At 47.3% G+C, this 25,571-nt stretch overlaps 1 protein-coding gene, 1 non-coding gene and 2 pseudogenes across 2 annotated transcripts; all 4 read right to left on the reverse strand.

Annotated features, from left to right (window-relative positions):
• Positions 1–2,639: 2,639 nt before the first annotated feature.
• Positions 2,640–2,720, reverse strand: LOC136509758 (small nucleolar RNA snoR2/U65; annotated as a pseudogene).
• Positions 2,721–2,816: 96 nt separating this feature from the next.
• Positions 2,817–3,000, reverse strand: LOC136509749 (small nucleolar RNA Z112). The gene has a single exon (XR_010772491.1). It is a non-coding gene; the product is annotated as a small nucleolar RNA Z112 (small nucleolar RNA).
• Positions 3,001–3,257: 257 nt separating this feature from the next.
• Positions 3,258–3,355, reverse strand: LOC136509750 (small nucleolar RNA snoR31/Z110/Z27; annotated as a pseudogene).
• Positions 3,356–13,063: 9,708 nt separating this feature from the next.
• On the reverse strand, positions 13,064–13,402 carry LOC136507082 (secreted RxLR effector protein 161-like). The gene has a single exon (XM_066501921.1). The coding sequence runs from the start codon at positions 13,400–13,402 to the stop codon at positions 13,064–13,066; it is 339 nt and encodes a 112-aa protein (XP_066358018.1).
• Between the last annotated feature and the right edge of the window lie 12,169 nt (positions 13,403–25,571).

Genomic DNA, 25,571 nt, shown 5'->3' on the forward strand with positions numbered 1-25,571 from the left:
CATCACCACCGACTTACCACTACTGACCCCCAAAACCGGCGGTGATGCCCTCGCCGCAATAGTAAATGAGCAGTGGGGCGGATTGCGATGGGTTTGTGCGGGGGAGGGGGTTATACACCGCCTGGGCGATCTTTAACCAGTAGGGCTGGACAAAAAGCTCATTGAGCAGGCTTGTGGCTCGTTTTAAAATTGCTTCGATTTCACTTATTTTTCTTTTAAAATTGAAATTAGCTTATTTTGACTTAAATTTAATTTTGGCTTGGCTCATTAAAATTGACTTGAAGGTGGGTTTCGAACAAGTCCGGAGAAAAAGAAAGTTGTATTCACTCATTAACCACCCACCGCCCACCCCTGGGCCCACATCTAGGAATCCATATAAACAAAAAAATGTTGAAAAAAAATCTCATAGTTTTAAACTAAGTATCTAAATCAAATTTTGATTGCACTATTGTAATCCTTATGATGAAATCTTCAAAACAAGACTGCATTTGGATATATTTGGATAATTTTCTATGCAGAACATTTTTTCCTGGAGGCGGAACAATTTTATTATTAAATTGAAACCATTGTTCCTGGGTCACAAAAAATTATCCTAGCACTTAAAAAATATTCCAAAAAGTTCCTTCAAAACATGGTCAAGTGTGGTGTTATTCTGAAGATCTCAATAAAAAAATCTAATGGGGCAATAGAAATTTAATTTGAACATCTTATTTGAAAATTATATGTATATATTGCTTTTAATCACACGGTGAGATTTATATACTTTTACTAGCAAACATGTCCGTACGTTACAATGGGAGAAAAAAGCTATCAAATGTTTGACCTATTCGCTTCATCTTGTTGCACAACTGCAGCCGCTCAAATTAATTTGTATAGGTGCTACTTTGGATTTTGTGACTGTTTGCTGCAGCAATCGTAAACAAACAGACTCGACAATGGAAACAAGGATTAAAATGTTACATATCTATTTATATTTTTATTTTTCTATAAAATTAAAAGCTATATTTATTTATGATGGTCATGGTATCTATAATATAAATTAAAATTTGTAATAATATGGTAATGTCCTATTGATAGATTTTTTCTTTCATTGTAAGGCACAAAATATTTACTCGCAAATAAATCATAACTTTAGTTTTCATACTATCCATGTGTTGAGTTAGATATCAAGTTCTGTGACTTCTTTTTAGCAGCCATAAAATGCGTAATTTAATACTCCCTCTGTCCCTTTACTTCTGTCGTTGTAGCTCCTACATGGGTTCATCAAAGACTCTGTGAATATAGACAGCAGGGGCGTCCAGGTGCAGGGCAAACGCAGTGAATGCAGACGTTCAAATCCTATCTCCAAACGACAGTCAATACGGGACGGAGGGAGTATGTTGTTAAAGTCGACAAGGCGTGTTGTCGTGTCTCGATTTCCACATGTCACCGCTTGTTGAAAGTTGCACTAGTATATGCGGATAGCATAGAGATTTGCAATGGTATGTGTGGACTACTTGGAGAAATTGATTAGATTAGGCGACAAACTCAAGATTTAGTTTAAGACTAGGTGATTGCCCATGCGTTGCAACGGAAAAAAAAACTATACCATGATAATTCAAATTTGAACATGTGTTGTATCATTAAAAAATGACCAACATTCCGTTTATAGCTAATCATCAATAGTACATGAGTTCTCACTTAGCATGAACAGTTAGAATATAAAATTTCAAGTTTTAATGTGAACAAACAGAAACATCGAGTCTTGATTGATACAATGAAATTATAGTATAGATAATCATTGGATTAAAGATAATCACATAATCAGACCACTATTGCCAAGTAACACCACTGTTTTACAATAAATTGACATCCATGGCTCCTTTTGATAAGGCTGTTAGATGTCTACAATTTTTTGGATAAGAAATGTTGGTTTCTTCAAATATATATTCGCAAATGTAAATTCACCTTCCAATGAATCAATCTCAAGTTCAGTCTTTTCAATCTCCTAGAAAATGTTTTCCTTCAGTGGCAGCAACTTACATGTACCGGTCAGGCCGTTTGAATCCCCAGATCAATAATCATCATGTTGGATAAGTTCAACAAGCATGTTCGCAAGGAAATTAACAGGATCATCACCGAGCTGATCTAACTTGATGGCAAATTCATTTTTGAAAGCTTTATCACCAACAAGTATATGAATTTACCCCCTGTACAGCCCATGGTGTAATTGAAAAATTATACAGCTGCTGAAAAATTCTTTTGCACCACTCCTTCGTACCTCCACAAGGGCCCCAAGTGGATCTGCTTCAAGAGAGCACAAATGGTTCAGCTATGTAATGCAGCAAGTTCGAACTGAAGATTTGTCTTATGGCCAAACTGAACATGTTCCTGCATAAAATTAAAGTGAGACTGAAACTATGAATGACTGAAGTTGAACAGACTGAACACAAATAAATCAATATAAAGATTGGTTGGTGGACAAACTGATTGTGTACAGGAAGATGAAAATTCTATACAGCAGAACCATAGAGGTCATCCCATTATTTATATTTATATTCTTATAGTATAGTCCCCGTGCTAACGTTACGGGTCATATTAAGTCAAAAGTTAATTCTAGAACAATATCGCGCCGTGCTAACGCTAGTAGTGTGCCATGCTAATGTTGAAACAACTTTGTTTCGGCCTAATCATAGCATCTCTAGTCAATGCCATGGCTAACAGAAGCGTGTCGTTAGGCACGAAATTTCATTTCATTGCAGTTTTTTTTGTCTGTAGCATATCATTACAGTTCATAAACTAAAAGACGTTGAATAAGTTAACAGGCAGTTATTATAACCCCTCAGGGACCCGATTTAAATCACACCACAGCTAAATTAAACAACTACAGATGGGGCTCCATCCCAGATCAGACCAGAGGTTATGGTCGAAGGATAGACACTTGCAGCAGAAAGAAGCAGCTGCTGTTTACATTGTCAAACGGCACTTCCTATCGGTAGGTCTTGAGATCCTCATTGGGACTACAACTACGTCTATATAATCAGATTAAACTAACATGAGTACATGACCAAAACAGGAAATGTATAATACGTATAGTCACATAAGCCACAACAAGTCAGACAATTTTCGGCATAAGTAATTTGACGGTAATTCTAGATTGGCATACCACAGATCACATGACAGTGTAAGTTTGTAAAGATACCTACCTAGAGCAAACAATTTTAAAGACCAAAAGATACCCAAAAACAAAAATAAAAGGAAAAATTAAGAGCACTTGCATTATCATCAGAAAAGAATTGCCTTCTCACTCACAGAGCTACCAGCACTGTGTCAGAAGGTGTCCTAAGATTGTTTCGAGGTTTCATCATCTGATACAAAGAAAAAGACAGAGATACAGTTCAACAACGTCAAACACTGAGAGATACAGTTAAGGATGTTAAGGATTCAGATGCAGAGATGTCTGTGTATCACTCGCTCGGCAGAAGCCAACCTTGGATCAAGTGTTGGATTATGCATGAGGATACAATCTTTTTAAAAAAATAACAAACAACAATAAGCTCAAGTATTGTTGTAACACACCTATTGTGAGGTAGGGGGCTGTGGCGAGGGCAGGGGGCGGCGGCTATGGAGGAGGAGGAGTTGTTCATGCTAAGCTGCTGGAGATTCTCAAGCAAGCTAGCAACATTAGCAAGTTCATTGTTCTTGGACTGCATAGCGACCTCTGTTGGCTTCATCATCTACAAGTTCATTGTTGCCTTTGAACAATACAAATTTTCAATGAAAAATCCATTCCTCCTACGTAGTGAAAAATATCAAATGGAAGTTAAGAGTTCTTGCAGTTACGTAGCTCCAGCAGTGTGATAACAGCACTATCAGCATTTCTTAGTAGTCAAATATGTTGCTATTTAAATCCAAACAAAAAAATAATTGAGATGTCAGGCAAATACTAAATCCTTCGTTGAGATAAGCCTTAGATCATTGAGACATTTGGTCAAGCAGATCCTGTGCGTGGTTATCATTGCATTCAGCCTATTATGTCGAGTGCCCTCACCTTGATTTGTTGTAGACTTTGGAAATTAGGGAGTCTCGTCATCCAGCAGCGTAATGGCAAGAACGCATCCAGCACCTAGAAGGTCTGATGTGTGTGCACTGGAGTTCGTGTTAGTTGATCTCCACCAATAGGCCCAACGGCCTATTGGGCCCTATCTCTGCTCCCTGATCGGGGGAGCCCAACCCTAACTCGGTTGGAGGGCCCCTGTCGCACGGCACACATAAAAGGAATGTGGGGGTGAGGGCTCGGACTACGAGGTTGACCGGAGCCGCCACACCCACCCAAAGAGAAACCCTAATCCGATCCTAAAGAGTGCTGCCAGCGACGGGATGTGCCCGCCACCGCCACTGCCGTCGCCTGCAGGGTCACCGCCGGCGCCTCTGGACTTCTCTCCACCGCGCTGGACGACTCCTACTACACCTCGGCACCGGCGTCTACGTTGCTGTGCCGCAAGGAGAAACGTAAAGGAGCTTACCCAATCCTACGGTTACAGAGGTACACATATCGATCCTAACAATGGTACCAGAGCAGGTTACCTCTGTGTATCCCTAACCCTAACCGGGTAAAAGCAAAAGAAAGAGAGACCGGCTCACGGTCTACCGGTCATCACCGCCACCGCGCGTGGGGGAATGGAGCCGCACCGTTCGACGGCGCACGGCAAAAGTAAAGGAAAGAACAGATCCGTGTTCGGATCAGAGAAGAATAAGAAAAGTAAACAAGATCCATTCGGATCATAGAAAAGGAAGGGCCATCGGCACTTGAACTCTAACCCTAACTGGGTTAAAGAATGGATGAAAAGAAAGAAAAGGTTTCGGCCTTGAGATGAACAAAGCCGAACCCTAAATCCAAAGAAGAGCAAAAGAACAGGGGCTGGAATCGAACCCTAACCCTAGATCCCGATTCGATTCGGATGAACTCCAAAGGGAAAAACCGAATCGGTCGAATCAAAAGAAAGAAAAGAAATAAAAGAAAACAGAATTTAACCCAAGATACATTCGGATGTCAAAGAAAAGAAAGGAAAAACAGAAAAGAAAGGGGAAAAGAACAGGGTCGGCATACGAACCCTAAACCTAACCCTAGAACGGATCCACCCTCGCCGGCGCGGGAAAAGAAGAGCCGCGACGGCCTTTTCGCCGGCGCGGGAGAAAAAAGGCCGCCGAACCGGTGCTGCTGCTCGTCGGGCTCGGCAAAGGGGTCACCGCGGCCAGGCCGCTCGACGGCGGCGCGCTCACCCGCTGGGGAGCGCGCACGCAGGCGAGGGGGCCGGCGGCGGTGCCATGGATGCCCGCCTCGCTCCACCACTCGCTCTCGTCTGGCTCGGTTCCGATGCGGCTGAGAAGAGAGAGCAAGGGAGAGAGAGGAGAGAGCGGCGCTGAGAGAGAGTGAAGAGAGAGAAGGGCAAGTGCCGAATGAGACTAGGGTTTCGGCGACCGCGGCCGGAATTGGGTTTTATTAGGCCGAAACAATCGGACGGCCGTCGGATCAGATCCAACGGCGCCTGATGCACGGGCCCGCGAGCGGCCCAGGCGGGGGGAGCGCGCCGCAGCACTTTGCTGGCCCAGGCCCAGGTTGCGGCCTGGGTGCGGCATGCGCGCGCGGAGAGAGGCGGGCCGAGCTGGCTTCTGCGGTTTTTGGGCTGCCGAGAGTAAAGCGTGAGCCCAGTTTCGTTTTTTCTTTTCCTAGAAAATTGAAAAATGCAAATTGGCTCAAAAGAAAAATAGAAAAAGTATTTTTTACCTGTGGGTAAAATTCAAGAAATTGATGTAAAGTTTTTCCGCTGATAAAGAAAAAGTATATTCTCCAGTTAATTTGTACCAATGTGGTATTTAACTGGAGAAAAGAAAAGATTTTCCAGAAAATGTTTATTTCCTGGAAATTGATTAATGGATTAAAGAAAATAGAAAAAGAAATTTTCCCTGTGGGTAAAATTAAAGGAAAAGAGAATTTTTCCACAGTCAAAGAAATTGTTTAAATCTCCAGTTAATTTGTACCAACGTGGTATTTACTTGGAGAAAAAGAAAAGTTTTTCCGCTGCTAAAGAAATTGTTGATTCTCCAGTTATTTTGAACCAATGCAGTATTTAATTGGAGAAAAGAGTTTTGATATGATTATGATGTTGTTATTTTCTGACCAACGTTGTTAATAACAATATCATAATTTTAATGATTTATGCATTGATTCTACTTCTGCCCAACGGTGATGTAGAATTAGTGTATAAGAACAGATGTTAATTTTAATGATTTATGCATTAATTCTACTTCTGCCCAACGGTGATGTAGAATTAGTGTGTAAGAACAATTGTGAAAGTTAATGATTTATGCATTAATTCTATTTCTGCCCAACGGTGATGTAGAATTAGTGTATAAGAATAGTTGTATGTTTTGATTTTGACCAACGTTGGAATTAAGGCATGCAAATGATGTTATTTCTATGTTAAGAAAAGTTTTAACCTGGCTTTTCATCTTGTTTGAGGTGGACTGGATAGTCACCTCACCGTGTTCTACTGAGTTTGTGGCACCGGTAAGGGAGACAAAAGTGAATGATGCCATTTGGGCAACTAAAGAGAGGGATTTTGAATCCCAAAAAATATCCTATGACTCCTTGGGCATAGGAAATGAATCACTACCAACAAGAAAAGTTTGGCTATGATAAAGAACATGATTGAACCTGCAATTGTAGGCTAAATCCCAGAGTGTGACACGGTCACCGAGTACCTCGATAGAATAAAGAGTCAGTTCACTGGCTCTTCAAAGACATATGCTACTCAGCTGAAGTGGTGGCATAAGAGAGCTCACGATGCGTTGTCGAAATTATGGCAATGTCGTTTAGGCCATATTTCGAGGGGGAGAATAGAAAGACAAGTTAAGAATGCTATTCTTCCTCCATTAGAGCTCTTAGATTTAGAACAATGCAGAGAATGCATAAAAGAAAAAGTATGTAAAGAAGATTAAGAAAGATGACAAAAGAAGCGCAGGAATTTTATAGATTATTCACACAGACATCTGTGATCAGCTTTCCTGTAAACAGTGTGGATGGTTATGATTCGTTCATAACATTCACAGATGATTACTCCCATTATGGCTATATTTATCCAATCAAAGAAAGAAAAGATATATTGGATAAATTTAAGATATTAAAGATTAAGATAGTCAGGTCTGACCGTGGAGGAGTACTACGGTCGGCATACCCTAAAAGAATAGCATAGTAGCCCAGTATTCTATACCGGGTGAACCTCAGCAGAATAAAGTAGCTAAAAGAATCAATCGTACCCTGATGGATATGGTGGGCAGTATGATAAGTTACTCCACCTTACAGTTGAGCCTGTGAATGGAGGCGTTAAAAACCTCATTCATATTCTCAAAAGAGTATCAAGTAAATCGGTGCCCAAAACACCGTATGAGTTGTGGACAGAAAATATACCATCACTAAACCACTTGCGTGTGTGTGGGGGAGCCCTGCTGAGGCTAAAGTATTTAATCCAAACATTGAGAAGTTAGATCCCAAAACAGTAAGGTGCCATTTCATTGGCAACACAGAAAAGTTAAAAGGTTTTCGTTTTCCACTATCCAGAGAGACATACAAAGTTTGTGGAAACGAGACACGCGGTTTTCCTAGAGGATGAAAAGATGAGGGGGAGCATGGTAGCTCGAGAAATTGTCCTTGAAGTGGAGCGGGTGTATGCATCCACTCCAATGATTCATGAGCCATTTTTCTCACTATCTGCTATAGCTGCACTGACAGTGCTAGATACTGTGGTGCCAGCACCTGTTGTTATCCCACCTGTGGCAACAATGAATGACGATGAGGAACCTGTTCCTCAGGATCCTATAGAACCTATTGCCACACATGAGGGGGAGCAACAACAGCCTCAAACAGAAGATGTGCCAAATGTGGAGGCCCCTAGAAGGTCTCAAAGAGTTAGTACAACACTAAAGAATTTCAAATGGAGGATTTTCAAAGCCTCGTTTGAAGAAGCCATGAGTAGTGATCAGTCATCAAAGTGGCTTGAGGCCATGGAAGATGAAATGAAATCATTGAATGCCAATAAAGTTTGGGACTTGGAAATAATTCCTAAAGGAGCCAATACAGTAGGCTGTAAATGGGTCTACAGAACAAAACTTGACTCTCAAGGGAATATAGAAACATATAAAGCGTGACTTGTGGCAAAAGGATTTATGCAAAGAGAAGAGATTGATTACAATGAGACCTTTTCTCCAGTCTCATGTAAGGTTTCCTTCAGAATCATAATGGCATTAGTGGCACATTACGATTAAGAATTATATCATATGGATGTAAAGACGGCATTTCTCAACAGAGACTTGGAGGAAAATGTTTACATGGCACAACCGAAAGGTTTTGTCATGGAAGGAAAAGAACAAATGGGATGCCGCCTAAAGAAATCCATTTATGGATTAAAACAAGCTTCAAGACAGTGGTACTTGAAGTTTGATTAGACAATAAAGAATTTTGGGTTTTAAAGAGAATGTAGAGGACAATTGTGTCAATACAAAGTTTAAGAATGGGAAGTTTAACTTCCTTGTCCTGTATGTAGATGATATCTTACTTGCTAGTAGTGATGTCAGTCTACTACTGGAGATAAAGAAATTTGATATGAAAGATCTTGGCGAAGCCTTATTCGTTCTAGGAATCGAGATTCACCAAGATAGAAGAAAAAAGGGTATAATGACTGTCACAAAAGGCATATATGGAAAAGATCTTAAAGAAATTCAGTATGCACAAATGTAGTCCCTCACCTGCTCCTATTGTCAAGGGCGACAGATATGGGAATTTTAAATGCCCCAAGAACCAATGTGAGCTCAATCGATAAAGTGAAAGTGGTTCCATATGCTTCAGCTGTCGGAAGCTTGCAACATGCTCAAGTATGTACGCGCCCTGACTTGGCATTTGTTACCGGGTTTTACTTGGCAGATTTCAGAGCAATTCTGGAATAGAACACTGAAATTAGTAAAGAAAGTCTTGCATTATTTGGAAGAAATGAAAGGCCTCATGATGACGTATAGAAGATCTGATTGACTCCACATGGTGGGATATTCAGATTCTGATTATGCGAGAGTGAATGCATATCCAGACGTGGATTTTCTATCATCTCGCAAAGGGGAGCTATTTCATGGAAAAGCTCAAAGCAAACTGTCACTACATCGTCCACAATGTATGACGGTTTGTAGCGTGTTATGAGGCAACGGGCAGGTGAACTAACTAACAAAGTTCATACCCGGTTTGAAGGTGGTTGACGACATCTATAGACCACTTAAAGTAATACTGCGATTATAATCTGGCAGTACAGTATGCTCACAACATAAGTCAAGTGGTGCTGCCAAACACATTGACATAGAGTATTATGTTGTGAAAGATTAAGTCCGGGATCAAGTCATAAGTCTTGAGCATATAAGAACAGAAAGGATGCTTGCGGATCCGCTTACAAAAGGCTTACCACCCAACATGTTCAGAGGACATGGTGTTCAGAGAACATGTAGCTAGCTTGGGTTTAAGGGAAAGCCTAAAATATTCCTGGACAAAAGAAGGCCCAAAGATAAGTATCCATTTCAGAACATAGTAGTGAGTTGTAGCTGTTAAGTCTATCGGCAATGGACCGTGACGATGAGACATGCTCTATGAGCTAATCTGTAATGGAATGAACAAAAGCAAATGATATGAAAGTGAAAGATGGAATGAGATCAAGGGGGAGAATGTTAGTTGATCTCCACCAATAGGCCCAACGGCCTATTGGGCCCTATCTCTGCTCCCTGATCGGGGGAGCCCAACCCTAACTCAGTTGGAGGGCCCCTGTCGCACGGCACACATAAAAGGAATGTGGGGGTGAGGGCTCGGACTACGAGGTTGACCGGAGCCGCCACACCCACCTAAAGAGAAACCCTAATCCGATCCTAAAGAGTGCTGCCAGCGACGGGATGTGCCCGCCACCGCCACTGCCGTCGCCTGCAGGGTCACCGCCGGCGCCTCTGGACTTCTCTCCACCGCGCTGGACGACTCCTACTACACCTCGGCACCGGCGTCTACGTTGCTGTGCCGCAAGGAGAAACGTAAAGGAGCTTACCCAATCCTACGGTTACAGAGGTACACATATCGATCCTAACAGTTCGACCTCAGGACACGTTGACACGTTGACCGAGCTTGTTGTGCTGGAGATGTACAACGTCTGGGCATCAGGCTTGGCTTTGATGCGCCTATGATTTTTGTGCCCTGCAAATGCATAGCCCAGTACCAACTCAGTTTGCAGTAAACATTAGCAAGACCTGATGTGATTTCCATCCGTCCCAAAACCAGAGAACTGAAACGGGCATCGAATAAATCACATCTGAAAATATATCCGCACCAACACGAACGAAGACTGAAACATGAAACACGCATTGTTTCTGATTCGTGCTGCGTTTTCACAGACAAATACCACAGCGGACTGGATGGCAAATACAAACTCAAGAACACGGATCCGATCAAGGCAACAGAGGACCAGCAATCTCCAGGAAAACATAGGAATAGGCCATCAGACATCCAGAAGGCAGGAATACAATCCAGAAGGCAGTAAACAATACCTCTCGCCAGTCCTTAGTGGAGATTCAGATTTCGGAGATGCAGGCGAGACGGTGGCAGAAGCAGGTTGGCAATCGATGGCTCCCCTTGCGGCCACCGCCGCCGAGCGGAGGAGCAGCTGCCTGGTCTCTCTCCCTCCACAAATCTCACGTGTGCAGACATCGCCCTAGGGGCTCTCGACCGCGCCGAGACGCCACCGCCGCCCCGCGCAACCCTAGCCCCGCGGGCGGGTGGGCTGCGGCGACAAGGGCAAGCAGCAGGAGGAGCGTGCGCCGCCGCCGCGAGGGCCACGCTAGTCTGCTCGGTTGCTGCACGAAGCTTCCACAGCCGCCAGGAGAGGAAGGATGTCGGCGCTAGGCAGCCAGGCGGGGCAGCATCGTGTCTGCACAGCCTAGCTGGGATGCACGGAACGATGGCGACTGGCGCCTCAGGGAACCGGGCCTCGTGGACGCGGTCTAGCCGGGCCAATAGCGGCTGCCCTGAGAAGGGAGCACGCCTGTGAAGGGAGACGCGATGAGGCTCTCGACGCTCACGGCCGACTCGGTCTGGCGGATCCGGGAGGCGGCGGCCGGCGGGATCAACGGGTAGGGCTCGCGTTATGATCGCGCGTTTCCTTTTTTTCTTTTTTTATTAGAGCGAGCGGCTTTGGTGTCGCACCCGGCATGCATGGGAGCGAGCGGCTTTGATGTTGTGGATAGAATAGTTATGAATATGCTTTGGTGTCGCACACGTGGATGGAATAGTTATGAATGTTTTAGTTGTAGATTAGGATCGGAATAATTATCATTGTGAAATGAATTAGGTGATGGTCACGCCTGTGAAGGGAGACGCGGAGAGGCTCTCGACGCTCACGGCCGGCTCGGTCTAACGGATCCAGGAGGCGGCGGCCGGTGGGATCAACGGGTAGGGCTTGCGTTATGATCGTGCATTTCCTTTTTTTTCTTTTCTTTTTTATTAGAGCGAGCGACTTTGGTGTCACACCCGAGGATGCATGGGAGCGAGCGGCTTTGGTGTCGCACCTGTGGACGGAATAGTTATGAATGTTTTAGTTGTAGATAGAGATATGTTTGTTTGACCATCACCTAATTCATGTCACAATGATAATTATTCCTAATTAAATCCAACAACTCAGTTATAGAAATATTTATTTATTAAGTAAGGGTCAAAAGTTTAAAGACCTATAATACTGTATTTATTATTTATATAGTTTTTTATCTTTATAAGAAAAACCAGAGTTACTTCATCGTGAAATTAGAAACAAAAAATAAAAACACAAAAAGTGCCGCACCCAAAGAAAAGTCACGGACGTCACCAGGAGGGCGGGATGCACTTTTCCTGAGACCTCACGTACGGAACCCCAGCTTACGAGCGAAGAAAAAAAAGAGAAGGGAGCGGGAGAAGGAGCAGAGACGGAAATGGGTAAGGGAAAAAAAAAAGATACGAACACAACATGGACTATTAGGTTGGACGCAAAGTCAGAGGCGGTAGAAATTTTGCCTCTATAATATTAGATAGACATAGATTAGTATTAGGTATAGATAAGCCTTTTAGACCAAACATAGTTAGCCCCTTGATCTCAGGTACGGGTGAGCCGATCATTCACCAGTGTTGTTGATCACGACACTATCATTGACGACCACACACTATGGCTAGAGGTAGAAGAAGAAAGGGAGAATAGAGCACACAGCACAAGCACCAGTGTTGGCCAGAGCTCTGCAGAGGAGATGGCAAAACTAAACTCGCTCTATTTACTGATTTGTAGTGGTAAACTATATATACAACTATACCCATCTAATCCTAGTACACAGACATGTCAGGCTGTCATGCTGCTACAGTGATTAGATGTGACAGCAGGACTGACTTTGTCGCCTGCCCCTGCTGTGGCTACAGTGCGGCAGGGGAGCCTTGCGACACCTACCCCTGCAGCGGCTATAGTGCAGCAGCAGCAGGGAGCCTTTTCGGCGTTGTCTGTCCCTGCTGCACGTTCACACAAGGGGAGCAACAGATTACTTAACAATTCTTCCTCTAATCCTGCTGCTAACCCTTAAACCCCCATGCTAATCATCTTCTTCAGCTCCGTGAACCGAAGACGGCCGAGCGACTTGGTGAGGACGTCCACGAATTGCTGACCAGTTTCGACGAACTCGATGACGATCTGCCCTCCATCGATACAGTCCCTGAGGAACTAGAACTTGACGTCGACGTCGATGTGCTTGCTCCGATCGTGGAGAACTGGATTCTTCGCGAGGACGATGGCGGGCTGGTTGTCCACCATCAGTGCTGGTGGGTGAGCTTCCACACCGGTCAGCTCGCCCAGCAGCCGGCGCAGCCACACAGCTTGGCACGCTGTTGTGGCCGTCGCCACGTACTCTGCCTTGCACGTGGACAGCGCCATCTCCTTCTGTTTCAGCGACAGCCATGAGATTGGAGTCGACCAAAAAAAATGAGCACGCCAGACGTGCTTCACCGTCCATCGATGTCCCCCACCATGTCTGCATCGCTGAACACAGTGAGCTGCAGCCTACTTTCACCGGTCTTGGAGAAGACGATCCCCTGATCCACCGTCCCCTTGACGTAGCGCAGTAGCCGCTTCATTGCATCCCAGTGATCTTCTCGGGGATCCTCCATGAAGCGGCTAACGTAGCCCACAGCGAACGCAATGTCCGGCCTCGTGTGGACTAGGTAGAGCAGACCACCGATGATGCTCCAGTAGAGTGCTGCATCTACCTTCGCCATGGTATTAGCCTTCGTCAGCTTTAGTCGCTCCTTCATCGGAGTCACGCATGGCTTCCATTCAGCCATGCCGCTCCGCTCCAATAGCTTCGAGGTGTACACGCTCTGATCGAGCGTGAGCGCCTCCTTCCCCTGTCTCACCTCGATGCCGAGGTAGTAGGAGAGCGCGCCGAGATCGCTCATTCGAAAACAAGCCACCATCTCGCGCTTGAAGCTATCGATGTCCTCTACACGTGTGTCGGTGACGATCAAGTCGTCCACATACACGCCGACGACGAGCTCCTCCTTCCCCATCGCCGCGTGTAGAGCGCGTGCTCGATTGCGCACCGCATGAACCCAAGCTCACCCAGCGTGGAGTCAAGCTTGGCGTTCCACGCTCGCGAGGCCTGCCGTAGCCCGTAAAGCGCCTTGCGCAGTCGGAGCACCCTGTGCTCCTCTCCCTTGACAGTGAAACCCGTAGGTTGTCTAACGAAGACCGTCTCCGCCAGCTCGCCATTGAGGAAGGCTGATTTTACATCCAGGTGATGGACGTGCCAGTCCTTTACTACTGCCAAAGCCAGAAGCAGTGGGACAGACTCCATGCGCGCTACTGGCGCAAAGACTTCCTCGAAGTTGATGCCCTCGCGCTGGACAAAGCCTTGGGCGACGAGGCGTGCCTTGTGCTTGACAATGGCGCTATGCTCGTCCCGCTTGACCTTGTACACCCACTTTAGGCTGATCAGACGACATCCTGGAGGTGGATCGACGAGCTCTCAAGTCTCGTTTTCCTCGATCGCCTTCATCTCCTCCATCATCGCCAATCGCCAATTTGCATCGCGCTCGGCCAGTGCGAACATGGATGGTTCCTCTGCACTGATGAGAAACAGCTCTAGGTCATTGAGCAGTCGACCCGCGAGGCCTGAGGGCCCTATGCCGCCGACGATGTCGTCCAGCCTGCGGAACCGCACCTCCTCACCGTTGTGGAAGGCATCCACAAACTCAGTGATGTCGCTTGGAGGTGAGGTGAACTCGATCGGCGTCGATGGAGTTTCCTGTTCCACCGGAGTGGTCGGCACAGCACCTAGAGTGCTCGGCACTACTCCTAGACCGCTCGTCTCCACTCCTGGAGTGATCGACACCCCTCCCGGAGTGCTCGGCACTAGTTTTAGGGTGGTCGGCACCACTGTAGGACCTCTCGGCTCCGCTATGGGAGCATTCGGCACCCATCCTAAAGTGGTCGACACCACTACAGGACCGCTCGGCACCACTCCTAGAGTGCTCGGCACCCCTCTCGGAGTGCTCGGCACCGCCCTAGGAGTGCTCGGCTCTGTTGCTGGAGTGGTCAGCACCTCCTCTCTAGCGTCTCCACCACCGTGGATGACCAAGTGCTCGACGACGAAGGTGCTGGTGAAGCCGCCAGCTTCTCCCATGCCCGAACTGTCCTAAGCCGCCTTCTCGTTGAACACGACATCGCGCGAGACAACCACCTTGCCTCCACGTGGGTCGTAGGGCCGGTACGCCTTGGTACCTTTCGCGTAGCCTAGGAGCACCATAGGTGTGCTCCTGTCGTCCAGCTTGGTGAGGACCGGCTTGGTCTTCCTAACGTGGCTGATGCAGCCGAATGTCCGGAGGAAGGACACGCTCGGCTTGCGCTCATACCACGCTTCGAATGCGGTCTTGCCCTTTAGGGCCTTGGTGGGAGCACAGTTGAGGATGAACACTGTCGTGGTCACCGCCTCACCCCAGAACCTTGTCGGCATGTTCTTGGCCTTCATCATGGATCGAGCCATGCCGACCACCGTCTGGTTCCGCCACTCAACCATGCCATTCTGCTGTGGCGAGTACGGCGCGAATTGGTGTCGCTTCACACCCTGATCTTCACAGTATGTAGCAAACTTCACCGAAGTGAATTCGCCACCCCGATCAGTCTGTAGCACGCACAGCTTCTTGCCGCTCCCGCCTCCGCGCGCGCCTTGAACTTCTTGATCGCCTCAGCCGCCTCGTCCTTACTCGTTAGGAGTTGCAGGCACATATAGCGACTGTAATCATCCATGAGCAGGAGGTAGTACCGCTGACCACCATTTATGGCTGGCGTGATTGGCCCGCAGAGATCATCGTGGATGAGCTTGAGAGCGTCCACCACGTGATACTTGGCCGCATTTGAGAACGGCAGCCTCCTCTGCTTCTCGGCCAGGCAGCTGTCACATAGCTCGCCTCCGTGCTTGATGTGGGGCAGCCCTCGGACCATCTTCTCTAGCCGACCGAGCGCGTCGAAGATGAGATGGTCGAACCAGGCATGCCACAACCATGGCTCTTCCGTGTGCCGTGCTGCTAGACACACTGGCTGCTCCACCTTCAAGTCGAGCAGGTACAGCCGGTTCTGGGACCTCTTCACCTTGACAAGAAGGCGCTGCTCCCAGTCCCTGATCCTGAGGACACCGTCCTTGATCAGTACCTCGCTGCTGCACTCATCCAGCTGGCCAATGCTGATGATGCTTGAACATAGCCGCGGGATGTAATATACATCTGTTAGCGCGTGGTGCTCGCTGTTCTAGCACCAGAAGATGATGGTGTCGCGCCCTCGGATCGCCACCCTTGAGCTGTCATCGAACTTCACCGTGCCGGTCACATTGTCATCGAGCTCGGAGAAGGCTGCCTTAGAGCCCATCATGTGGTTGCTGGCGCCAGAGTCCAGGTACCACCGCTGCTCCTGCTCGCCGCCCACACGTCCGAGGTGGACTTGGGAGCACGGTTTGTCGAGGTAGACAGCTTTCAGAGCCTTCCTAGGCCCTTTCACCGCCATCACCTCTCCCTTCTCCTTGGCCTCAACGTCGTGCAGTGCACAGAACGTCGCCATCAGGAGAGTGGCCTCATTATCATCATCAGCCTACGCTAGATGAGCCTCAGCCTTTTTCTCCTGCTTGTGATTTGGACACTCCTTTGTCCAATGGCCTGTCTTCCCGCAGCGCCGGCAGAAGTTGGGGTTGACCTTCTTCTTCTCCGAAGAAGCCTTGCCGTGGCGCTTGCCATCGCTACCATGGCTAGATGAGGCTTCCCCAGAGTTCCTCCGGGCAGCCCACTCCTCCTCTGTCAGCAGCAGCTTGCCGCTGTCCTTCGACGCTGTGGCCTGCTCCATGCGCTCGTCCACCGCCCGCAGACGGCCTATCACATCCTCAATGGCGAGGGTGGACAAGTCCAACATCGTCTCTATGGAGAGAGCAATCTGGATATACTTCGCTGGTACGGAGTGAAGGTACTTAGAGACCGCCTCTTCTTCGTCGATGGTGACACCGTGGTTCCTCAGCCTACTGATGAGCGTCTACAGGCGGAGGGATAAGTCCTCCACCGATTCACCATCCTTGAACTTGAGGTTGGCGTACTCCTGCTTCAGCAGCTGAGCCGTCGCCTTCTTTGTGCGGTCGGAACCGACGCGCATCGCCGCAATGGCCTCCCACGTCTCCTTAGCAGAGCTCTTCGCCCCCAACGGCTCCCTGTACTCTGCTAGCACAGCAGCGAGGATCACCTCCAACGCTGGCATGTCGCCTTCTTTGTTGCCGGTGCCCTTGTCAATAGCATTTCAGAGCCGTCGGGCTCTGAGCTTGACCTTCATGGTCACCGACCACTCGTCATAGTTGGTGCGAGTCAGCGTCGGCTAACTAGTGCCGCTAGCCTCCCGCACCGTGCGCACAACGACCTCCTATCGTGGCTGGGCAGCCACAGCAGCGCCACTACTGTCGTCCATCTCCAAACCATCCGTAATTGCCAGCGGTTAGTCCAGCGACGGCGCTTGTACGGCTCCGATACCACTTGTTAGCCCCTTGATCTCTGGCACGGGTGAGCTGACCACTCACCAGCGTTGCCGACCACGACACTATTGTTCGCGACCACACACTATGACTAGAGGTAAAAGAAGGGAGTGAGAACAGAGCACACACATACAACACAAGCACCAGCATTGGTTGGAGCTCTGTAGAGGATATAACAAAACTGAACTCGCTCTCTTTACTGAGTTGCAGTGTCAAACTATATATACAACTCTACCCATCTAATCCTAGTACACAGACATGTCAGACTGCCATACTGCTGCAGTGACTAGATATGACAGCAAAGCTAACTTTGGCGTCTGCCCCTGCTGTGGCTACAGTGCGGCAGGAGAGCCTTGCGACACCTACTCTTACAGCAAATACAGTGCAGCAGCAGGGAACCTTTCCAACACCGTCGGTCCATGCCGTGCGTTCACGTTAAGGGAGCAGCAAATTACTTAACAAACATTACACGAAAACAAAGGGCTGGGCGTAGGAAGCCATAGATTTTCCATCGGATAATACTTGATAATACTTGCAGCAGCCAGAAAAAAACAGTGGTGGGTGGGACCGGGGCCGTATCCGAGAAGAACACGTCAAAAGCTAGGATTCCGAGATCTGGTTGGTGGGCAGGCAGCACGCGGTCCCTATAAATCCCAACCCTGGCCGAGCGCGGCGAGAGACCTCACATTGCTACGCACGCGGCTGCTGCGGTGATCCGATGGCCGCCGACCGGCCGCTTCTGGTGGTGCACGACAAGGACGAGGGCCACCTCGTGTACGACCTGCTGGTCGCCGATGACGAGGAGGAGATGGTGGCGGCGGCCTGCTCCCCGCGGCCCGTCGCGCGCTTCCCCTCGCCGTCCGGCTGCCGCGCCTTCGCCGCTTCGGGCGGCGCCGTCCTGGGCGCCTCCTACGACTTCTGGGGCGACACCGTGTTCCACGACACGGTGATGCAGGTCGGCGGCTATGGTTTCTGGGAGCGGCATGCGAGCCCGCGGATGCGCGACGCCGAGGGCCGGCTCGTCCGGTGGTGGCCCAAGGGCCGCGGCGCTTCGGCTCGCCACGCGCGTTCGGCAGCTACAGGGACGCACCCGCCATGCTCCCCCTGTTTGACGGCACCGTCATCAGGATGGACACCATCCTCTTTGACAGCATCTACGGCTTCGAGAAGCTCCGGCTGCTCCCCGGCGGGTGCTGGCACGCCGTCCCGCTCCCGAAGCCCTCCGTGGGGCGCCTGGCCGAGAACGAGCTCGCGTTCGTCTCGGCCTACTGTGCAGTGGGCACGCGCGTGTGGATCTCCGTCACCGGCAAGGGCACATTCTCCCTGGACGCCGCGGACGAGCACATGCACAGCACGACGTGGCGGACGGAGGGGACGTGGCAGCTGCCATTCCAGGGCCGCGGGCTCCACGTCCCGGAGCTCGGCTCATCGGTCATCGGCCTCACCGCCGACGACAAAGGCTTCCTGTGCACGTGCGACGTCAGGACCGGGGCGGTGCGGCAAGTGTGGCCGGAGACGTTCCCCTGGCCCTGGGAGGAGTGCGTCATCAGCAGCAGCGGCCGAGTCTCGAGGCCTCGGGACATGCACAGCCTGGCGTACCTGGGCGACGGCAGGTTCTGCATCTGTAGGCCGATGAGCACCATGGAGCCGACCAAGTACGGGCCCCCCATCACCTACGATGCCTGCTGCTTCTTGGTGGTGGAGGTCAAGCGCTTGTCGTCGTCGAGTCTTGAGCTTGCCAAGCGTGGGAAGATGACCTACATGTGGCCGCCGCAAGGCCGGCAATCCCCCTACATGGGCTTTATCCAGCCTGCCACCTGATGATCGACGATTAACACTTTAATTAGTACTGCTTCCACAATTAATGTTGTATATACTTTCTCATGCATCTACTTATATATCTATACATACATACATGATCCGTATTTTTTTGAAACAAAAAGAAAATACAGCAAATTAAAGAAAACCTGTCTTTTACAATTTGATATGACTAGTTCATCAACCGGTGCTCTCGTATTAGGTACTATTTAATAATCCCTTTATTCCAAATTATAAGACGTTTTGGCTTTTTTAATATTTTAGGAGATATAAATATTAGGTACTATTTTGTTTTTTATTAGGCTATTCACTCACTCCTCTAGTCATTTATGACCTTTTAGAGAGGGGCATCGGGGGAGAGGTAGAGCCGCGCGCGGGATGGGATCGGGAGAGGGGACATCGAGGGAGAGGGAGAGTCACGCGCGGGATGGGATGGGATGAGTGATGAGGTATGATCCAAACAACCAGGGTCGTTGGATTTGAGTGAGTTTGAGAAAGGAGAGGCTAGAGTTGATCTCGTGAGTTCGTTTCAAAGGTTTGCTGTTTTTGGGTGCAGTTGGTTTGGTGCATCTAAGAAAAGTCTTGACTGCGGGGGACATCTGTTGGGGTAGCTTTAGGAAAGATTACAACTGTTACTTTTTATATTGGTAGAGATAAAATATATTAGAACTTGTGCTTGATATGATTATTTGTTTTCCAAGTTTTAATTACTAGCAAAACGTGCCCGTGCATTGTAAAGGGTTGTTATTCGCTTCTAAGAAGTGACATCCCTTCCTAAAGGGTTATTTGTCATAGGTTTTTGGTGCTCCAACTCAAGCTGCAAAGTCACTGTAGATAGCACTATAACACGGAGCCACTTTCTCTTTCTTCCCCATATCAATGTGGAACCGGGACAAGCTACGATTTGTGGCTCCTCTGATAATTTTGCGCGGAGCTAGAGCCAGAGGAGCCCTTTGAAGGAGGCCTGAATCATTATCATCCTTGCATAATTAACTCTCTTGCCCTGACCCCACCACTTTTGGTGCTTTTGATGACGATAGCTAACAACACTCTTGAAGCATGTAGAGTGTATATTGGTTAGTTGTGTACCTTCAATTCGCCGCAATAGTTGAGCATGGTTGGGTCACCGCCGAACTTACCACAACGCCTAGATGTTAGCAGACCTCCATGCCCACACGATGCCTCCCGGCTCAGAAGACCTACACTGAAGTTGTTCCGCTTGGTCGCACTGAGGGAGTTAAGCTCACCACGCCGGATGGGTGCGATAGGGTTTACATGTCAATCAAACCTCTCATGGAGGCCATTGTACATGTTAGACAAGACTGCTCGACGGTCGTAACTGGTATGGGCATGGGAGGCTTAGAGATTTATCTAATGATAACATACATTTCAATTCACCTTATTATCGAACAACGCACGCTATGAATAGGCATGTTGCTCACGTCCATAAAAAATCATTAAGATGGTTGTTCCTTGGGCTTGATATAGGCGCGTACATGGACAATGTATTATGGCACCTTTAAAAGACCATGGTCATTAAAAATCAACACGTCTATAAAAATATATTCACTTGTAGATGTACGGCCGCATGGGTACGGTTATCCTGTTCATTTTTTTTTTGCGTTTCCTCCCCTGCTGCCGCGTCCTTATCCTCCCAGCGAATTAAAAAAAACATCCCTCTCTCAACCCTTCTTGTTGCCCTCTCCCGATCCTTCTTCTCCTTCCGTCATACCAGGGAAAAAAGTCTCTCCTCACCTTCCCTACCGCAGCTCACGGTCCGCCCTCCCCTCCCCACGTCGCCCTCCCTCCCGTGCCGCCGCTCACGTTCTGCAGCCCGCCCCCAGACCAACTTAGCGGCGCGGCCAGCCCCGGCGTGCCAGCCTGGGCGCGGGCACCCCAAGTCTGCGGCGCAGCCGCACGAGCACGCGCCGGCTGTGGCCACCTCCTGCCATGCCGTGGTGCGGGCGAGGCCCACAGGTTGCCACGGACGCGGCACGGCGCAACCACACGGCCAATACCCGGCGGTGGCTGCCTCCCACCTTCGCCTCTCTCCTTCCCTCTCCTCACGCGCGTGGATGCTCGCGCCGATCTACACCGCCTCTTCGACCTGCCCTACGGATGGCCGGCCTCACCCCGACCGCCGTGCTCTAGGGCTGTCCGCCCTCGCGAACGCCGCCAATGCGACAGTCCCTACCACTGTCTTCTTGGCCCGATCTGATATTTGCTTGGTCTATTCAACATACTCATCTTTCGATCTCATCAGACTGTGTACTGTATTTTTTGGTGCCAGGTGCAAGTCAACAGCTCATTTGGTTGTAGCATGCCAGTGAAATTGGCTATATTTGTATCAGCTACAGGTACAAACATATATACATTATTGAATCATACTATCCTAATTATTTACTTATTTTCATAACATCATTTGGCTATTACTATTTGTTCTAGGAGAAACAACTCAGCCTGCTGTGGTGCCAACACACAAATACAATTTCTCCTAATGTTTAGAATTATGTTCATGCTGATTTGAGGTTGATCTATTACGGGTATTCTTACACCTTCAATTAAAAATCCATCTACACAGTAAACGATTCAGTAAAAACATCATGTCTGAACACCACAAGGTAGCAGGTACACCACACCCATTTCCACTACATGGTTCAGTAAAGACACTTCTTTGCTTTCTTCCTACAAATTGTAATTTTCACTATCCTTTTTCAATTTCCTTCATCATATGCTTACATAAAGGATTAGTGGTATAAGTACCTGTGCTACAATCCACATTGATATGCAATATGTACGGTTTATAGGTTTGCTTAGAAGGTCAAATATATGAACATTCTAGGTTCATCACACCTCGACTCATATGGTTTACCGCCTTACATATAGTACTTTTTTTGCAATGATCCTCTTCTACCATTCAGTTCTCTGTTATTCTACTCAATCTGTTTATGCACCCCCAAGCTGAAATAGCACTCTTCTTAACAATGCAAGGTGCTTCCATCAATGAGCGACCACCCCAATCGGAAATACATGTGTGACTCTTAGCAGGAGAGCTTCCCTTCAGGCTTCCATCTTCCATCGCGCAGAAAAATTAGGCATGGCCTTATGTTCATGACTGACTGCGAATCCACATCATTACATGCGGTTCTTCTTCCTAATGATATATAGTACTAAATCAGTTATATGCTCATTGAAAATAACCCACCTGGACATGAATATTTTTAGGACATCTCAACCCGGCGATGTTAATGCTACTCCAAGGTATTCATGCTACATACGCTTTGCCTCACTTGACATTTCTTGCATAATATTCTTCCTAATATATTTACGATCATATAATCAGGTATATCAACTTAACTGTACCCAAATAATAGTATTAGTACCATATATTCTAAGTTTATCAAATGGTTGAAACAGACCATGTATGTTTAGTTGTTTACCATATATAGCATTAATAGCAACAACAAGACTGTACATCCATGTTTTATATCAATGCACCAATGGTTGAAACTAATTACCAAAGGATCAGTTAAACAGAACAGCTATTAGTTATCTTTGCACATCAGTCATTGAACTTAAAATTCCATAACACTGCTATGGCTGAATACATGGACACCAGATTAAGGCCAGTTCCTGGTAATCCTAGGATGAACAAATGCAACCTTAATGAAAGCAATAAAGTTCATAATTCAGCAATGGTTTGCACTTATCGCCTTTACCATCCAATGATGGACTTATTTTACCGTGCCCATATTGAGTTACTGAAAATCATAATAACTACAGATGTATCATGGATTTTTTTTCTATGGTTACTGCCATACAGACTAAAGCATGACATCTCTTCCTAACCACCATTTTTACTAAACTGCACACATGAATCTTCACGTCATACTTTTAATTTGCTACTTTGCCTAATACTCTCTACGACTCAGCTGCTTATATTGGACATTCCTTTCGGCACAATCTATAGCAAAGTTTTAACCTCTTCACAAAAATTATCAATTTTACATATTCATCACATGCCGTATTATACACTTGGCATAAGAGGTTGGAACTTACACCACTGGCAGACCATATTCCATAGACCATGTTTCCTGCGGTTACACTACATATAGTACCATGCATTTATTTTACCAGTGGGACATAGATAGCTTAGTGCAATTTTTTTTCTAAAAAAGATTAACTACATTGACTGCAAATCATTTTTTTCCCAGATTCCATGGTGGACAGCATCCTACCAGATTAACAAGGAGCTTCCCAACTTTCTCCAGCATCGCAGTTCAACAGAATAGTTCGATTAATTATGGCCTTCATACGAAAAGGTTTGCTAGCACTAAACATCCTGTGGTTCTCCCTGTAGGATTATACCATTATGCGAATTAGAGCAGGTGCCTCCAGCCCATTTGCTTTTGTTCACACATTTCTTAACACTCCCCAGACCCCGCACAGAGCGGGAGCTCTCTGCACTGCGTAGGTCATTTTTTCCTGTTTGGTATTGAGTTACTGACTTGCTGCTGGTATTTCCTGGACCTTCTTTCATATATTTGCTGACTCGATTTGATAAGGCGTGATCGTCTTTACTTTAGGATACTGGGCTTATATATGTTCGTGGTTGCCCACTGACGCATGCCTTCTTATGTTCGTGGCCTCCATTTCAATCAATTTTACTCTTTATTTCCAGTTGATCAAGAAAAAATAGTACTGGAAACCAGTTTCATTTTTGTGGCCCGCTTTTAATCTCCACAAGTTGATATAAATAATTTTGATTTGCTCCCTTTTTCCATATTGGTTGGTTGCTTAAAACCCATGAGTACAACTGTACAAGGATCGCTTTGGCAGGTAGGTAACCTCAAATTTCTAGAGATCAATTAGTGAATACTCGAAAATTTATTGTTGTTTGTTTTTTGGCTTCTTTATGTTCTCGTTACAATCGTTTAATTTGTTTGCCTTATTTATTCTTTGCAGATTTCTAGGTGATTTCTTTTTTTTATAATTATTTTTAGTTCTAGCGAAGCCCATGTAATATTTTAGTTCACCATTTCCTTTATTCTTATGATCTATTGGCCAAACACTTTGCAATTAGTTATCCTAATCTAATTCTACAGGAACATGATGGGACAATTAGCTCCTAGATGATATCTCAAATTTTCCATTCCTCACTATATAATTGTATTTGATTTTATGTATACGCCATCGTGGACTGATCTTTCCGAGTTTATGCTTCGAGATTGTTTCTGTATAAAATGGAAGTGTTGTGGCCGCCGCCATCAGTGAAGCCTGAAGAACAATCAGTACATCAGGTTGCAACACATTGTCTCTCTCAAAACTCACTAAAGTTCCAATGTTGTCTTATATGTTCAGAACATGTACACTTTTAGGTTACTATTATATTTCTATATGTTAATCAACAAATACGATAAATACAGGAGTATATACAAATAACATACTATCAACTCCAATTGCAATCCTTCCTAGCGCCCGTGGCAAAGCGCGGGGGGCCCACTAGTTTAAATGTACTGGTATGGCCGTGCGGAAAACAGGGATTTCCTGTTTTGGCCCATGGCCCTTTAGCCGTCCATGTCACCACTACATGTGTAACCTTTATTATATTCTTCTAACCCTCGTCTCCGTGAGCACACAAACCTAAAAAGTCACCGTGAGGCCTAAGTCCATGACTTTCTTTCGTGATTCCGCTGCTCCTTGCCCTTGGGCTCTCGGGTCTAGAACAGATATAAATAGCACCTGAGCTCATGTAGTGTGGTGGTAAGCAATTTGTTTCCCAACCTTGGTTTTTTTTTTTTTTTTGAGCAGATTTTCCCAACCTTTGGTGGCCAGGGTTCGAACCCCTTCAGATCAAACAGCTAAGTGCGCCACATGTACGAGCCACCCTTAGGCCAGAGCCCATATTGGCCTTTCGGACCGGCCCATTACCAGGCTATTCGCAGCCCCCACATCCCGCTTAAATATACAGGGCAAGAAGAAGCTGAGCCTGGCGTGGAGGAGACCCGAGGGAATCGGCGGGCGCCAGCACCCATATTCTGTATGTTGTCGTTGGTTCTTCTTCTTCGTCCTCTGCCCTGTTTTCTTGGCTAGCCGGGGTGCTTTCTTGGCTCGCCGGAGTTTTTGCCACCTTTGCCTCATCCTTTCATGGCTAGCCGATGCCCTCGGGTCTCCTCCGCGCCGATGTGTTCTTCTTTTTCTTCTTCTTCCCTCTTTTCTCGGAGTCCTTTCTTGGTTCGCCGGAGTCCTGTCTCGCCGGAATTCTTGCGATCTTGGCCGGAGTTCTTTGTTGTCTCGCCGGAGTCCGAGGAGACTTTTCAAATACCCTTTATTTCTTTATCCTTGCCATCCTTGTCTTTCGCGATCGATCCTCTACCTGTTTCTGAACCACCGTTGCTGCTGCCTGCTCTGTTCTTGATTTTGTTTATTTCTTGTTTCTGCAATGCAGCACGAAGCGGTGCGGGTTTGAGCTTTCCCTCCGGTGAGGCAGTGGCGGGCGGCCGCGTGACGCACGCCAGGTAAGCAAGAGGCTTGGATTCTTTTCGATTCGCTGGTGTTTTCAGTGTGTGCAGGGCAGGAAAAGATCGGGTGGGATCGGCGCCGGCGGCGGAAGGCGCACAAGGGCGGCGACTAGG

This window comes from Miscanthus floridulus, chromosome 15 (assembly GCF_019320115.1).
Source record: "Miscanthus floridulus cultivar M001 chromosome 15, ASM1932011v1, whole genome shotgun sequence".
In the NCBI taxonomy this organism is placed as follows: Eukaryota; Viridiplantae; Streptophyta; class Magnoliopsida; order Poales; family Poaceae; genus Miscanthus; species Miscanthus floridulus.

What these genes read in the sequence shown, in the direction of transcription:
- LOC136507082 (XM_066501921.1), bottom strand. Translation starts at nt 13,402, where the DNA reads ATGGCTGAATGGAAGCCATGCGTGACTCCGATGAAGGAGCGACTAAAG.